Below are 17,765 nucleotides of genomic sequence, written 5' to 3'. Positions count from 1 at the left end.
CCTGTGGGCATAAAATTAAACCTGCACCTGTGTCCATGGGTATAAAATGGTACCCGTGTTTTTACCCGTAGACACGCGTGTAATTTGTACCCGTTGCCATCCATATGCTTGAGCGAAGTTAGACCCTGAGCACCAGATAATGCCACTGCTGGATCTCAAATCACCTCACTTCTGGCTGGGCAGGGGCGCAGGGCTGGGGCTGCACTCCAGAGTCCTGACTCCGTCCCTAGGCCAGGCCTGCCCCTGCCACTGCTGTCTGCCAGACCGACCTCCCATCGATCACGTCCATCGTCCGTGGCAGGTAGCGCGCGCTATTGGCATTCACAGTGACCACCTCCTCTCATCTCATATTCTCATCAAAAGAAGAAAGGGAATACGCACAGGCTTTGCATCACATTTCGACCGGCATGTCGGCTTCCCGCAGGCAGGGCATCAGGCTTCAGGCATCTGCACTACCCGGCGCGCGGCGGCATCACAAGCAACCCAGGCTGCTCGATGGGAGGTCGGTCACCTTCGTTCCTTATCCATCCACTTGTGCGCCTTCGTTCCTTATCCATCCACTTGTGCGCATCACTTCGCTTTGCTAGTTCGCTTGCTTTGCTGCTGATACTTTCGTTTGGTTATTATTATTACTGTCTTCTATTACTTCCTTTAGGGTCTGTTTGAAATACGGGAATTTTTGTCATACTTTCCCCTTATTCAATTACGGAGAGATAGTCTTCCATAATCTTTAGGCTTTGTATTTTTATCCTTCCTTCGCTCATTTTCTCTCTCCTTTTTTAGTTCCTCGAGTCCTCTTTTCTTTCACCCTTTATCGTATATTACCCAGTAGGGGCAAAAAAACCCTCCGGGTCTTTCAAAAAAAAATCATGGCAGAGTTGCACCTCGGAAACCGTAAAAAGTGTGGTTTTTTTTTTTTCTTTTAGCGAATGCAGCAGTAACTAGCTGCAACGATAGCACTGTATGTAGCATGTCTATTCCTACTCTCCCGGAAAGAGGTGGATGACCCATCATGCAAAAGGAAAATGCACGTGGATATATATATATATATATATATATATATATATATATATATATATATATATATATATATATATATATATATATATATATATATATATATATATATATATAGGGAGAGGCTATTCAGTAGCCAGCTACAGAATAAGTTATTCTGTAGCCACCTCCATTTACCATAATTTTATATACTAATTTACCATAATGTCAATACATATTTACGATAGTTGGGTTATTATAACACATGGGAATATTTACCATAACGTTATAGTAAACCACTTAGTAAGGAGTTACTGTAAATCTCGTAAATTAACATAGTAATTATCGTAACTCAAAGTGGCTACAGAATAAGTTATTCTGCAGCCAGCTATAGGATAGTAGTGCAGAATAACTTATTTTGTAGCCGGCTGCTGAATAGCCTCTCCCTATATATATATATATATATATATATATATATAGGGAGAGGCTATTCAGTAGCCAGCTACAGAATAAGTTATTCTGTAGCCACCTCCATTTACCATAATTTTATATACTAATTTACGATAATGTCAATATATATTTACTATAGTTGGGTTACTATAACACACGGGGATATTTACCATAACGTTATAGTAAACCACTTAGTAAGGAGTTACTATAATCTTATAAATTAACATAGTAATTATTGTAACTCAAGATGGCTATAGAATAAGTTATTTTGTAGCCAGCTACATAGTAGTAGTTCTATATATATATATATATATATATATATATATATATATATATATATATATATGTGTGTGTGTGTGTGTGTGTGTGTTACTGTACGTGTATGATAATGATATGAGCGTATTTTTTACAATTTGGTCTTTTTCGAAGAAAATTTATGTTCGACCTCCTGAAAAACGTAAACTCATTTTTAGACCCTGGGGTCGGCGTTAGGACTTATGGCTCCGAGGTAACACGTCTCAACGTTACAAATCTTGGCTCCGAGGTGCCTGGCCGTGCACAGTAGGGCATCCTAGGTGGTGTTGACGTGGCTGGTACCTCGGAGCTGTGGATCTCGGCTCCGACCTCGGTAGCCATAGATCCTGGCGCCGAGCATGGATTCAAAACCCACGGCCAAGTTTCCTTTGCCGAAGCTGCTTTCATTTCTTCTTCCTCCCTCTCGGGTTCTTCCTCTCCATAACCCGTCCAATCTCTTAAATCGACGAATTTGACCTTAGATACTTGAATTTGATCCATATATCTTCACGGGCAAAGCATCCTCCCTTCCTTTATCATTTTTACGCATTGATTTGATACATATTACGTCTATTTTACATCCCTACGTAAGTGTGCTAGGCGTAGGTATCGGCATCTGATGCAGGACGTGCTGTCGCTGCTCCCGCACGCGAAAAAGGACAGCAAGGTCGAGTCCAAGCAGAGCAAGGGAGCGCGCTGAACGAGCTGCTCGAGCTCAGGAACTGCTCCAGCTGCCTCTTCTTCGAGGTATTGCTCTTGTTCTATGCTTCTACCCTGCATGGTGGAAATTTTGTTACAATTGACATAATGATGATGGTTGCTTACCTGGTGACTGAACAAGCTGTGTAAAACGCACCTCTTACACTGTATAAGTGAGTGGCGCAAAGTAAATCTCAAGCTTTGGCTTTGGTTTTTTCGTTCTATGAATGTTCTCTGGGCTCTCAGCATGGGCGGATACAGAGGGTATTCCCCGTATTCCCAGGAATACCCAATTATTTTAGCACACTTCTATGTATATATGTGTATATACTTGTATATGTATATGTATAATGCTATATTTTGTAGTATTTTCACTCATTGAAGCCTAAAACAGTAAAAAACAGCCTCTCAAATTGGCTCATATTTTATAGTATTTTCACTCATTGCAGTTAAAAACAACTGATTTTTTTTATTGACGTAGAAGTAGGAATACCCAAGTTTGGAATCCTGGCTCCGCCACTGGCTCTCAGGCATTGCGCAAACAACCCCATTTTGCTCTGGTGCCAATTCTCAACTGGGCAATGGGCATTATCTTTGACTGCATCTGCGCCATTCGCCATCCCACAATTATAATTGTTCAATATATGTGTGCATTAGACTTTCTGTTAACTTATTTAATTATGTGGCTGAAGTTTTTTTTCCTTCATGTATTACAGTGCAGAAAACAGAAGGATCTTTACCTCTGGATGGTCAAGTCTCCTGGAGGACCATCAGTCAAACTTCTAGTTAATGCTGGTATGCTATGACCCAAATAATACTTACACTGTGGCTGTCTTATGCACTGCAGTCTATATGCTTTTGTCATGAGTTAATGATTAATCACGATGTGATGTTTACTGTAGTTCACACCATGGAGGAGTTGAAGCTAACCGGTAACCATCTGAAAGGGTCACGCCCACTTCTTACATTTTCTGCAAATTTTGATGAGCAACCTCATTGGAAGCTCGTGAAGGAAATGATAACTCAGGTATGTAATTGGTTTCACACTTTATGCCTTACATACATACATATGGCTAAGCATTTTTTTAACAAGTTGATGAACTGCACTGATCTGTCCAATTATCCAGATTTGCTTGTGCCGTTTTCTCTTTGGTATGTAAACAACTTGGTTTTTAAATGATATAAAGATCTAAGAGGATTTTGCAAACATACAACAGGGTCAAACTCCACTTTGCTAGTTTAGCACTGGATATCTCAATGACAAGTCAACCAGGACCCACTTGTCATTGGGACACCCTGTGGTAAAAGAGCAGACTGGTGTTTGACGCAGCGGTAAATTTGCAAATTTTCTAAAATAAAATTGTATCACCTTTTTGCTGGATTTTAACCCATAAGCACTGAAGGTTACCATATGTTGGCTCTAGTTCTTTTCTTTGGAAACGATGGGAACATAAGAACACCTTGCGCGCTGCTATCTAATCTTGCATTTCCATTGCTCACTGTAAACCAAAAAGATGGTGTATATGAAGTTAATACTGCTTATACTATCAAACCAACTTTTGTTGATGATGTATGTGAACTTTTATATTCATGTGTTTTATGGGACAAATAAGTTCTTACAAAAGTAGAAGATTCTTGTAAAACATGATTGTGAAATCATTACCTGTACTTGTGCAGATCTTTGCTACTCCTAAAGATCACCGTAAAGCAAAACCTTTCCATGACCATGTATTTGTCTTCTCCATTGTGGATGGCCATGTTTGGTTTCGAAACTACCAGGTGATCTATCTCTCCATTTGTCAGATTGAATTTTTGTTTGGATTAGGTTCGTCTTTTTGTGTGTGCAATGCAAAGTTCATGTCTTAGCACCATTTGAATTTTAGAAACCAACCTACTTTGGCAGATTTCGGTTCCTCACAATGAGATTGATAAAGTTGATAAAGGTGGTCTGGATAAAATGACACTTATTGAGGTAATTGCACCAAGCTTCTATATGGATACTTTACATTCTTCCTAGTATACAATAGAACACAGTGCACGCCACTAACTATTTTGGATGAATTGCTCATTGTGGTGTACAACACTGTGTCTTCCTGTTTTCCTTGAATTGGAGCTAAGAATGAAAAACATTTACTTATGCTTGTTGCACTTGCTTCAAGTTCACAGTGTAGTTTGTTTTAGCCTAAGAGCGTCTCCAAGATATTAGCCAAAAACACTAGCCAAATTTACTGATTTAGCTACTCTCTAAAATAGATTAGACAAAAAAGTAATAGGATACTCCAACAGACTCTGTAAAATCAAGAGGCTGGATGGCTAGTGAGGTAGGCTATCCAAAGATAAAGAACGAATGAGGTGGGATGGAGAGCTACTAAATTTGGAGAGTCAATTACAGAGTGTGTTGGAGACGTTTTTCCTTTAATAATAGCCAAATTTACCTTTAGAGAACCATTTGGCTAATCTGTTGGAGATGCTCTAAATAACCAGTGGTGTTTATTTGAGGACCTAGACAACATGTGATATTGCCCCACTAGAACTCAATGTTTTTGTCACTCTACATCTGACACTTCTTTTTTGGTTTCCTTCATATCCGTGCACTAGAGAAGAGGCAGAAGGCAGACAAATATGCCAACAAGGTGAACGCCAAGGTGAGGAGGAAGATGCACGAGATGGAGAACACGCTAGAGCCTGATGAGTTTGCTGAACTCTGGAAAGGGGAGTAACTGGGCTTTGATCGACCCTGTCAAAGTCGTGAAACATCAGCAACTCCCTTCAGCAAGCGCAGATTTTGTTTACCAGTGTGGCAGTGCCCATGTTGTGGAAGTTTTGTATGACAAGTCATATGTTTATTTACATAAAATCAGATTTTAGCGATGAGATAACTTCTGCCCATATGACATTCTCTCGTGATTGCTTCTAGTGAATGTGGTGGCAAGTATTATATCACTTCCGAATTGGTCGCCGAGAATCATGAGGAAGCGCAATCACAGTTCAATACCCAAGATATCAATGTGATTTGACAGTCATAGCCGTGTTCTATGCAGTATACTTCAGTAATGGCAGGCAGCAGAAGGCCCCATTTTAACGTGACTGTTTTACATAGTGCTCTCGAATTCGAACCATTTTCTAGAATTTTTACCAAAAGAAAACTACATTTACCTCTGTGTTCCGAACTTCAAATCCAAACACGCTGAAGGCACTGTCAAGGGTCTGTTTGAAACTTTGCTTTCCGAACTTCAAATCCAAACACGCTGAAGGCACTGTCAAGGGCCTATCTGGAACGCAAAATATTTTTAGAAATTATACATAAAAGCAGCCTCGGCAAGAAAAACTTGGCCGTGGGTTTTGAATCCATGCTCGGAGCCGAGATCCACGGCTCCGAGGTCGGAGCCACAGATCTTGGCGCCGAGCTCGGAGCCAAGATCTGTGGCTCCAAGGTATCGGCCACGTCAACGCCACCTAGGATGCCCTGCTGTGCACGGCCAGGCACCTCGAAGCCAAGATCTGTGGCGCTGAGACGTGTTACCTCGGAGTCATAATGCTGACGCCGACCCTCAGGGTCTAAAGATGAGTTTATGTCTCCCATGAGGCCAAATGTAAAATTTCTTCAAAAAAAGGACCAAATTGCAAAAAATTGGGATAATATGATGGGTTTCATCAGATGGAGCAACACTTCCACTGCTACTTTGTGGAATACCTTGTCAGCACTTTTCATCTTCAAAAAAGGGTACATTTCGTTCAGGCAGGGTATGCTGCTCGGAAGAAATGGTGTACTAAAATAAAGTAAAAAGGAATAGAGAGAACAAAAGCAAATTGAAACATGCATGTAAACCTAGGTTTGAGTCTTCGGCTCACACGGGTGCTCTCGTATTTGCGGCTGATTACCCTACTACTATACTACAATAACCTTTCTCACATATGGACAAACAAAATTATCAGAGACGGAAAGCTCACCATACTGTACTACAATAACCGTTTTCACATGCGGACACCCAAAACTATCAAAGATAGAGGGTTCACCATATTGTACTGCAATTTTTTTTTTAGAATTACACAATACAATATATACATGTACGACTGAGCCGGCAGATCTTGAGATTCATAAAGTCACCACAGGCATCTCGCCGTCGACATGGACATCGCCTACCACCGAAAGCATAGCGCTGTTAAACCTAGAATAAAAATCCAGGAAAATACAAGCATCCGTGCCAAGTCGAGAAACTTAAACCCAGGTGGACAGGTTCACCGCAAGGAATCCAACCAATTGATCTATGATCCGTTCGCATAGGCTGTAAATCAGAAACTTCAGAGGTGGGAGGCTGACGGACACTGGCCGATAACTCCTCGCCATATTCCGCAGTTGGAGCTCCTTTGGAAGCCACACAAGAAAGCTTCTACTGTAAATCCGTAAAACCGTTTGCCACCTTAAAGATGTGACAAACATCCTTCTTGACACACTTATTCAACAACCATTATATTATTATATTAAGTGAAACCTGAGCTGATTTCCGAAACCGGCCAGGCCGGTTTATACATGCAATGGGGGTGCTGCGACGAACGACATCTCCGTAGGTCGCACATGTGGCGTGCCAAGTGTTTGGCACGTGGCGTCAAACTCAGGTGCACCAACACGACGGTGTTGCTAACTTGCTGCTGTGCCAAAACGCAGCAAATTAAAACAAATTAAGCATCCAAGACGACGGCGCGATGGTAAGCGAAATGAAACAGCCCGTGCGTGGGTCTGCTGGTTGCTGGGCGGCAGCTGTAATCTTGTCCCCGTTCAGCGCACTTTCAGCACTGGTCCACTGCACTGTATATGCGCGGGCCCTGTCCCCTCGCCTGTGACAACAAATATACGTGCCGCCCAGTGGCGAGTGCTTGCCACCTCTGATCCATCAGCTGCAAAGCCACACAGCAGCGAGCTCTCCCTCCTTGTTCTCTGTTTCTCTATCTTCCTAGTTCCTAGCCAGCATAGTGTTGGAGATCTATGGCCGGAGTGAGGGAAGAAGAGTTCGACGAGGGAGATGTGTAGGACGTGCTGCAGGATGATAACCGTCCGCCGCCGCCGCCGGCGGCGCTCATGGCAACTACTCCACCAAGGATTAGGAGGAGTAGTAACAAGTCCAAGAAGGTCGTTGCGTCGTCCGCGGTTGCAGGTGGCGCCGCCAGCGGCGGCGCGAGGGGCAAGGGAAGGTCGTCGGCGCCAGTGGCCATTCCGGCTGGCAGCTCGAGCTCGGCGAGGCGGCGAGGCGGCTACAGCGAAGAAGACGAGGAGGACCATGGAGGAGAGATGCTGCCTCCGCATGAGTGGCTGGAGAGGAAGATGGAGCGGATGGGCGTGGCGTCGCCGCCGCCGGATCAGGCGTGCCGGCCCGGGTGGAGCAAGGGGCGGGAGCTGACCAAGGTCAGGGTCTCAGGGACGCCGTGCTCCCCAAGACCGCCTTCTCTGAGCGGTAGCTTATATTAGTATTAAGCTTAAGCTAGGTGGTCAAGCATCCATGCATCTGCATGCACTGCTAGTAACTAACAAGGCATGGATGCCCCTTGTCCTTGCTCAAGCTAGCTAGCTACTACGTGTATGTACAATAGGATGCATGAATGCGTTTAAATTCCTAGCTATATAGGTCATTGACATGCATGCTCGAAGCTCGATCATATTAGCTGGGTTATATATATATAGGAAGGCCTTTGGTTTCTACAGGTGCTCCTAAAATTCCTGTCGTATCAAATGTTTAGATACATACATGGAGTATTAAATATAGAGTAATTACGAAACTAATTACACAACTTGCGACTAATTTACGAGATGAATCTTTTAAGCCTAATTAGTTCATGATTTGACAACGTTGTGCTACAGTAAACATATGCTAATGACAGATTAATTAGGCCTTAAAAAATCGTCTCGCACAATAACCTCTATCTATGTAATTGGTTTTGTAATTAATCTATATTTAATATTCTTTATTAGTATCTAAACATTTGATGTGATATGAATTTTAGGAGCGACTAAAGAGCCAAACACCCCCGAAGTGGTGTCTTCTTTTTGGGGAAGTATGTATGATGGGTGGATATGTGCGCATGCAAGCAATGCAAGCTTGTGAGGTGCGCATGCAAGCTTAGCCTCCCCCATGCATTCTGTACTATGCAATGCATAATTAATAAATATGTTTAGGATCTTTCTCGATGGATCATGCGTTGGATTTGATGCATCTAACATGCATTTTGTTTGGTGATGCGCCTGCTAGGTCCTAATTTGTACTGGTTTGAGCTGTTGCCTATGGCCCGGTTCGCTTCACTGAAAAACAAGACAAAATACTGTTCCGACTAATTTGTTGTGAGAGAAAAACACTATTTTAATTAAAAAAATAAGCTGAAAAAAATAGATTATAAGAGAAACGAACATGGTCTAGTACTCCTACATAAGTGTGTATGTGTGCTAGGCACTAGTTTGTACTACTTCGTAGGCTGCCTGCCATGCATTCCAGCCACTCCCCAACCACTAACTACTGAGCCACATGCCTTGTCTACACTCTTTATGATCTGATTTTATTTGGCACTCGGCAAAATAAGTTTTTAAAAATAAAAAATTGCTGAGTGCCTAGAGCTGGCACTCGGTAAAATAAGTTTTTAAAAATTAAAAAAAAAATTGCCGAGTGCCAGCCGTTAGGCACTCGGCAAAATCTGACAGCAGGTGGCCACCGTCACGGGCCGGCCACCTTTTGCCGAGTGGGATCTTTGCCGAGTGTCGCGGCACTCGGCAAAGCCCAGTTTTGCCGAGAGCCAGGCTTTACCGAGTGCCTAGCACTCGGCAAATCCACCTTTGCCGAGTGCTTTATTTTGCCGAGTGCGGCACTCGGCAAAATATTGCTTTGCCGAGTGCCCCGATAAAAAGCACTCGGCAAAGTCTCAGGCACTCGGCAAAGTCCAGTTTTCCAATAGTGCTGGTACTGTGGCATGCCTTCTGCTCTAATTCCTTTTGCTTGTGTTTTTGCAAAAAAAAAAAAATAGATAATGGAACCGGTTCTTGCCTATATATGCATCTTCAGAGTGTACTTAGCTTTTCACATGCGGCTCATGTTCCATGATAGAAGGATATATATGATGAGCAACGAAGACTTATGATGTATAAGGCTGTGTTTGGTTTAACTTCCAAAAGGTATTTCTGTTGGAAAAAAAAACAGAACACCAACTATATATAGGTAGAACTTGAAGCTGCTTGTGTGTCCAAAAGCAACTGTCTTAGTACAATTTTCACAGCACTCGAGGCCTTGCTTTTGGTTTTCTGCCTTTTCAAATGGATGGAAATAGAGAGGTGTTTCATAGTTTTTTTTTTTTGAAACTAGGTGTTTCATAGTTGTTTCAAGGAAGTTAGAGAGAGAGAGAGAGAGAGAGAGAGAGAGAGAGAGAGAGAGAGAGAGAGTATGTTTCATAGTTGTTTCAGCCAAACATGTTATAACTTTTCACATCAAATAGCTTACATCAATTATTTCCACCGCTCGTAGCTCATAACAGTGTTTCAACATTATTGTCATTTAGTCACAAAATGCACATACTATGTGTCTATGTTGTACGTGTGAGAATGCTTATTATTGTAGATCAACTAAAAATGGGACATTATTTTGGAGGTAAAATCTGTCAACAAGTTAATTCTTTATTTAGTGTTGGATCGAGTGTTGAGGTGAGAGCACCCAAGGTGGTTAGGTGGCCATTGCATGGTCCCTTCATTTTAAAATGTAGGCCATACTAGTTTTATTATAATGATGAGTCAACATTTTCTAACTTCGACTAACATCGTATAAAGATATGTTAACATCTTTCAAATCCACTACCAAGACATATCTTATGGTAGATTTAATGAGATTAGTTTGATGTTGATGTTTTTCTCTAAACTTTTGTCAGAGTTTGAGAAAACTGACTTAGGAAAAACGCATAGACTTAGAGATATTTATATTTTGAAAAAAAAAATCAAGCTTCATAGGCAGTGTTCGAAACAGGCGCTGCAGTTGCAGGCAGCAATACCAACAGTGCTGGGCTAGGCAGGTGTATCCCTGCAGCCACAGCACAGCCACAATGACTGTTCCGCACAGCAAACATGCCCATATGTTTTGATTAAAAGATCTAATAATTAGTCAAATTATATACTACTAATGCATAGTGTACGGAGGATCCCTAGATTTGTATTTCAAAAATGTTTTATGTGATATTGATTTAATCTGTACCAACTCATTTAATGTAAGAGAAATTCATAGTTAATTATATATTTTAAATTTCCTTTTAAAAACCCTAATACGACACTAAAAAGGAAAAGACAAGCACTAGATTATGTTAGGGCAACGTATCAGGTGCAAACCAACCAACCTATACAAACTTGGAAACTACCAATCAGGACCACTAGATGCTGATTCAATGGATGGGGTGAGAGGTAAGATTTTTTTTGCACTTAAGCCCTCCACCCGCCGGCCTTTTTTTTGCGCTTAAGCCCTCTCACCCCATCCATTGGATCAGCATCTAGTGGTCCTGATTGGTAGTTTTCAAGTTTGCACATATTGGTTGGTTTGCACCTGATATGTTACCTTATGTTAAGGCGTATTTGGATTTTGATTTGCTCTAGGTTTCAATCTTCACGCTCTTCTCTTGCATATTTTTTAAAAGTACTGATATTTATAGTTTTCTTTGGTTGCCAGCAATAATTTGCTACAACTAACTTAGGCGCAAGTGTGCTCAGCCATAAAAAATATGGCTAAAAAATTTGGAGACACATTTTGTATGTCTAAGGGCTAACAGAATAGTCTCATACTTTTTTTTACTCTATGACGCGTAGAGCCCAAAAGAATTTTGACTAAATTTAGTTATTACCAACTAAACGTTTATCAATTTGATCAAATTTATCTAAGATGAAGGCCCCCCGTTCGCTTGGAGGAATTTTGGAGAAATCTGGATTAATCTGGAGGAATTTGTGAGAGAAAAACACGATTCCGGATGAAAAAAAGAAGCGAATCAAGCCGAGTTTAAGGGCACGCGAACGGGGCCAAAGTGCTGCTAGCCCAAGCACCTCTTATCATCACGGAACATGCTCCAAAAATCAACAAGAAATGACATGCTTCGCAACAATTTCCAATCACCAATTGGGCCCGACCCAACTAGACGTGCATGCAGCACGGGGCTTCGCGCTCAATCGTAGGCTCTGGGCCGATCCTTTGTAGTTGTGAGTATAGCCCAAACTACCCATGTACGTACAAAAGCCCCCATGATCCCCAAATCATGTGTTTGTTTCTAAAATCACCGATTGTTAACTGCCCTCCAGGAATATCAATTTTTGCAACCATACTTTTAAAAATTAATGTCAATCCATATATTCGATTTGTCAAATTAAGAGGGATAATGAAGTCTACCTCTAACTGAAGTTTTAATAACCCAATCAAATTCATATTGCAAAAGAGCTCCATTATATTACGTATTATCTATCTAAAAAAATAATGTTGCAATAGGACTGAAGGAGTTCCATTATTATTACTTACTTAAAAAAAAGTGTTGGAAAAGGAGCTGTTTACGCAATACAATGCTTTGCCGTAAAAGCCTCGCAAGAGAGGCCATAATAAATAGCGGCGACACGCCATCCCCACCGAACCCTACCGCGAGTTCACTCCCCTTCTCGTGCCGTCTGCTTCCGCCGAATCGACTTGCCCCGTCGATTTCGCCGACCCCTCGACCCGATCGGCTCCACGGATCGTAGCTCGTCGCTCGGTGAGCCCCTGGACCGCTTTGCCCCCATAAGAGCTGCCGGAGTTCGCGAGAATTCGGCGGGTTTTACTACCTGTTCGTCAGTTTAGTTTATTGCTGATGCTATCCTTGGACCGATTTCATCTTTGCCGTTGACTTGTTCAGGTTGTTGATGGCCAAGACGTCTTTCAAGATGGAGCACGACCCCGGTTGGTTTGCTTATACTCTCGTCTCGTGCGCTGTTAATTTTGTGGTCCGGAATTGTGCTTCTTGCCTGTGGTTGATTGGTATAAGTGGGGAGATGCTCATAGATTGGGTTGAAGCTGTCGATGGTATAGTAGATTGGATTGAACTGGCATTATGGTAGATTGGATCCACTTAAACGATTGTGGTATGTTTATGTTGGACTGAACTCATTGATGATTGGAGCTTGGGTTGGGGTTTCTGTCAAGAGGCATGTGGATAATTGTTATGATGTTTTTTTTTTATTAAGGGTTTGTTTCTTGTCTGCATTGCTTTCCTAAGTTTATTATGGGTTGTGGTTATAGATGTTGTGTGAGCCAACATATGCTTGAGTTGAATTATGTAATGCGGCTACTATGGCTTAGGTTGCTCTGCTTCTGTGTGTTCTGTTCTAATGCAGCTTTGCTCTTTTGATCTTTCGTAAACCTGTTTTTATGTGGACCTGTTAGGGACAGACCATGAAGTTGATCTGAATTCTGCCGTATTCCAGTTTGTGTCATCATTTATTATGTTGTAATTTGCTAAACCTTTGAACAGAGTGTTCTCTCTGTTCTTTTTAAAGAAGTTTTGCATGGCTCTCCATTCATCTATTTTATATGTTCCAACAACTATGTAATTTGGATCAAACTGGTAGCTTTAGTTTTGTTTTTAAAAGTACCTGTTCTTTCTCAGAACAATAATCTTTTTGGGAAGAATTAATAGTGTTCTTAGTTGTAGTAAGGCCTTGATTAATGGAACATTAGTTTGTATATACTTCCATAGGATTGCAGATGGTATCATGTTCATGTTTTGACATTTGATTTGCATGACTAATTATGTTATATATAGTATATATATATGGTCTACATTTTCTTTTGATGCGAGTTTACTTGTATTGATTCTTGGATTCAATGTGCTGGTTTTCATCATATGGCTACCACTGTGCTTGGTCTATTTACTGCACCTCCTAACCTGGAAGATTCATATTATGCTTCTGCTCCTATTTGTACACGTAGTTGATTATAGTCAAGATGTGTGTGTCGGCCTCAATTTGTTCTCACCTTATGTGTGTGTACCCTTTTCTTAACTAGTTCTGAACCTTATTTACTATTACAGAAAAAAGGCAGGTCGAATCTGCCTGGATCAGGGATCAGTACCCCGACAGAATTCCTGTAAGACATGTTCAGCAATTTTTCCATGCATTTTTTATGCATGTATGCTTGATTGCTGATTTTGTCATCAATGTTTTCAGGTGATTGTTGAGAAAGCTGGCAAGACTGATGTCCCTGAAATTGATAAGAAGAAGTAAGTTGTCATCTAGATATCTCCTATGTTTTTCTGGTAGTTTTTGCTAAGTTTGCTCAAAATCTCTTTGTGTGCAACAATAATCTGCATGCTGGTCATATTTAAATGATATAACATGGTGAAGCGAGCCTGTATTTTTCCATGTCTTCTTGATTGGGTTCTTAAAAACATGACTAATCCATCTATTCGTTGCTCTCTGGATCTTAACTATTTTCATTTACATCGATCCATATTTGTTAACACCTGCAGGTACCTTGTCCCTGCTGATCTCACTGTCAGCCAGTTTGTCTATGTGGTGAGGAAGAGGATCAAGCTGAGCCCAGAGAGGGCCATCTTCGTCTTTGTGAAGAACACCTTGCCACCAACTGGTATAAATTGAAACATCGCTATCCATTCATCGTTGATGCTCCTTCATTGTTATGTTCTCATTTTTTAATACTCTCTTGTGGCAGCCTCTTTGATGTCTGCAATCTACGAAGAGAACAAGGACGAGGATGGCTTCCTCTACATGACCTACAGTGGCGAGAACACCTTCGGCTCTGCCTAGAGCAACCACCCCTGCCACTGTAAATAAACGAGCAGGCTGCTGCTATCGTAAACCTGTGTACATACCTCAGTCTCTAGTATGCTGCCGCCGGATTGCTTCAATGGCTTCAATGTGTCCTTAGCTTTCAAGTGTTGGCTTCAATGTGTCCTTAGCTTTCAAGTGTTTGGATTTCTCCTGTGATACTGAATTCCTTCAGTAATGAAACATTTGCTTATTCCACTATTATTTTACTTCACTTGACGTTGGGTCTCATCTGATGTGTGATTGGTGTTTATCTGTGTTCATTGTGTTTGTTTTAAGCTGCAATCTGCTGACGGTCAAGCCAATGCTATATTTTTCTTGATTGAACCGATAGAAGATTCCCATTACTGGACAAACTGTGCCTGTCATTTTGATTTTGGTGGCTTACTATTTAATACTCCATCCGTCTCAAAATAAGTGATGTTTTAGGTTTGTCCAAAGTCAAACTATCTTAAGTTTAACCAAATTTATACAAATAATTACTAATGTTTATAGTATTAAATCAGTATTATTAGATTTATTATGAATTATATTTTTATTTTTATATTCTACATATTCGGTGCCATAAACATTGATGTTCTTTCCCATAAATCTGGTCAAACTTAATGGTTTAACTTAGAACAAACCTTAAACATCATTTATTTTGGGACGTACTCCTTTTGTCTAGAAAATAATGTAATTCTAGCACAATATGAAGTTGAAGTAGTGTCTTGAGTTTGGGCTAACTATATACTTAAAAATTATCAATATTTATGAGAACAAATAAGTACCACTAGATTTGTCATGAGATATTTGTATAGTATACATTTCTTTGGTGTCATAAACATTAATATTTTTATCTATATATTTGCTAAACTTTAGATATTTCAACAAAGAATGCACCTAGAATTGCATTCTTTTTGGCAGAATATTGTATAGGGAGTCTTAATAATGCTGAGGTAACTTCAGTCATGAATCAGTCGTTGCTCAGATAAATGAAACTGGCACCTTCGGGACTCGGGCAGTCGGGCAATATACATGCCAGGAGATCTTTTCAGAAGAAAACGATGGGAGAAACTAGGAGTGGTGGATGACTCATTTCCTGTGATCCTCTGTCGTAGGGCCTCCGAAAGAGCTCATAGATTTGGGACGAAAATGTTACACTCTTTTGGCACTCGGTGGGAGCACGGATAGCTCTTTTTCATTCTCTTTTGTATCTATGCTATTAAAATTATCATATTTCAAAGATATATCGCTGTAATTGACATATTTATAACCATATATCATTACCGAGCTGTTGGGCTGATGGTTTCTGTGGCTGATAAGCCGGCTGAAGCTGATTTGTTGTGAGAGAAAAATACTGTTTCATGATTAATAAGTCAGGCTGATAAGTTCAAACGAACAGGGCCACATATTTATAACCATCTTGCCGCTTTTTAAGGATTCAAAATTTGTTGTCACTATAACCTTTGGATAGCTACCGGGATCCACCTATCTCGAGTGGTGAACCGCGCATCTTTCCCCGATGTGCCCAATTCTCATTCGCATTCTTCGTGTTGACTCCTTAATTATAGATTTCTAGTTGCATGCACAACTAAACCAAGTATCTATGTGGCAATTAATCTTTGTATGGGAAATAGTCTCATAAATATGATCATTTGAATTAGCACTATCGTTTGAAATTTTCTAGTATTGCAAGTTTTTAGGACGGGGTAGTACTTGGGTATTGCGGTATTCCCCCCAAATGCATGTTCCTTTCTCCCTTGTTCCTTCTCTCTCCATAGGCAAGCACACCTAACCTCCCATGGTTGACCATCCATTGCCAGCGAGCTCGACTGCTACGGACCTGGGCGGTTGGGCTAGCTCCTGGTCCCCTATCTAAGCTGCTCTAAAAGATGCTCTTCTATCTCATTGTCTTGGGTCCAACGATTCGTCGTGCATCCCTCTAACCCACGCCATCGTAGATTTGTCACCGGAGAAACTTCACCGCACATAGCGCCTGAGTGGGAAGTGGCTAACCGACCTCAATAGAGATGTTGGCATTGTCCAGGCCATGACCATGTGGCGAGGTGACAACTACAAATATAAGGTGGGTGAGATTTAGAGAAAAAGGACGGCAAGTTTAGGGTTGGATCCCAAGTGAAAAATGGCGACCGGTGTTGGATCATTGGGATAAAGGCTCTTGCTTGGCCAAGCCTGCCATGGTGTTGGACCAATGAGGTGACAACTACAAATATAAGGTGGGTGAGAAGTAGAGACATGGTACTTTAGTCTCTATATGAAAATATGGTAGTAAGCAAGGGTCAAATTCAGTCCTAGATTGTAACGCCTCTGGTGTTACGAGCTCGCTAGGCACTGAGACTATGGCCTGAGAGATAGATCTATAAATATAGTGAGTTAGTTACTTAAATGCCTATATGTGTTAATGAAAAATCCTAACACGGAGAGTAGAATAAGTAGTTCTAAACATTGGCACGGAAGCAATTTTTATAAACAAAAATTAAATATAATTTGTATGTAGCACTTGAATAAAGTTAGAGTGTAAGTGTAGTAGATGAAAACGCAACATTAATTTTTGGAGAATAAATACTATTAGTTAGTAATTTGGGAAGTTAAAAAATCAAACTTGGAATTTAAGAAGGGTCATTTCGTTGCCGGCAAAAGCTTGAACTTGTGTTTAAAAGTATCATTTTTGGCGAACTATATTGGACAAACTAATTAGGAAGTGCTTAGATATTTTGTTTCTAAGAGTTAGTGTGTAGTATGGGCTAGGTCATGGTACAATTGTTAGTTGAATCCAGCAAGGTTTAGATCTATTAAAAATTATGACAAAAGAGTTAATGGTTACTTGGTCCTAACTGAAAACCTTAACGTTTCGAAGTATGAAGGGTGGTAGACAATGCTATTTTGGCATTTAATTTCTAACAAAAATTAAACACTAGTTTCATGTTTTGGTATTGTTGATTGCATCAAAGTGAGTGCTTGAGCATGGCATTGGTCGACATTGTGTTGGATGTCACGTTGTCCGCTCTAAAATTGCCCTAACTTCACTAGAACACGTTGTTGGGGTTGTGTCGGTTTCGTTCGTGAATCGGCATTCTACGCGACTAGCTCATGTTGGCATCCTTTTATTCCCCTCTCTGGTTGCTCTCGGGCCATGTCGATGGCTTTGCTGGGTCGCTAGTCATCTTGACTTTAGGATAGGGGAATTAGTTGGGCCTCAGTTGTGATCGTTGGTAGTTTTCGCTTCCCCTTAAAATGCGTGCACATCACGTATAGCAGCCATTCGGACTGGGTTCGTGATCACCGCGGGCACAGCGTGGTGGCGCCGGGTCGCGTTGCGACCATGCCACAGACGTCAGCCACGCGTGCGCCAGGCCCGTACCTATGCGCCCAGGTCTGGCATGGCCTGACCCAGTTGATAGTGGTTTGGTCACCCCGCTGCGGTGTGTGCGCGCCAACGCCAGCCACCGAGCCGTGCTCGGGGCCGTGGCGGGGCGGTGGCTGTCACCGCTTTGCCGACGTGGCACTCGTC

At 41.4% G+C, this 17,765-nt stretch overlaps 1 protein-coding gene and 2 pseudogenes across 1 annotated transcript; all 3 read left to right on the top strand.

Moving 5' to 3' along the window:
- The first annotated feature begins 407 nt into the window (after positions 1-407).
- LOC136548979 (ribosome biogenesis protein BRX1 homolog 1-like) lies at positions 408-5,159 on the top strand (annotated as a pseudogene).
- Positions 5,160-7,423: 2,264 nt separating this feature from the next.
- On the top strand, positions 7,424-7,893 carry LOC136552423 (protein S40-5-like; annotated as a pseudogene).
- Positions 7,894-12,027: 4,134 nt separating this feature from the next.
- Positions 12,028-14,455, top strand: LOC136552422 (autophagy-related protein 8A-like). Its single transcript, XM_066543985.1, has 6 exons — positions 12,028-12,180; positions 12,322-12,365; positions 13,495-13,550; positions 13,631-13,683; positions 13,933-14,051; positions 14,136-14,455. Exons 2-6 carry the CDS (start codon positions 12,329-12,331, stop codon positions 14,228-14,230), a joined length of 360 nt encoding a protein of 119 aa, XP_066400082.1. The 5' UTR covers positions 12,028-12,180; positions 12,322-12,328; the 3' UTR covers positions 14,231-14,455.
- Positions 14,456-17,765: the final 3,310 nt, after the last annotated feature.

This window comes from Miscanthus floridulus, chromosome 4, assembly GCF_019320115.1.
Source record: "Miscanthus floridulus cultivar M001 chromosome 4, ASM1932011v1, whole genome shotgun sequence".
Classification (NCBI taxonomy): domain Eukaryota; kingdom Viridiplantae; phylum Streptophyta; class Magnoliopsida; order Poales; family Poaceae; genus Miscanthus; species Miscanthus floridulus.
The sequence above is the reverse complement of the archived record's forward strand: the minus strand, read 5'-3'. Positions and strand labels throughout refer to the sequence as shown.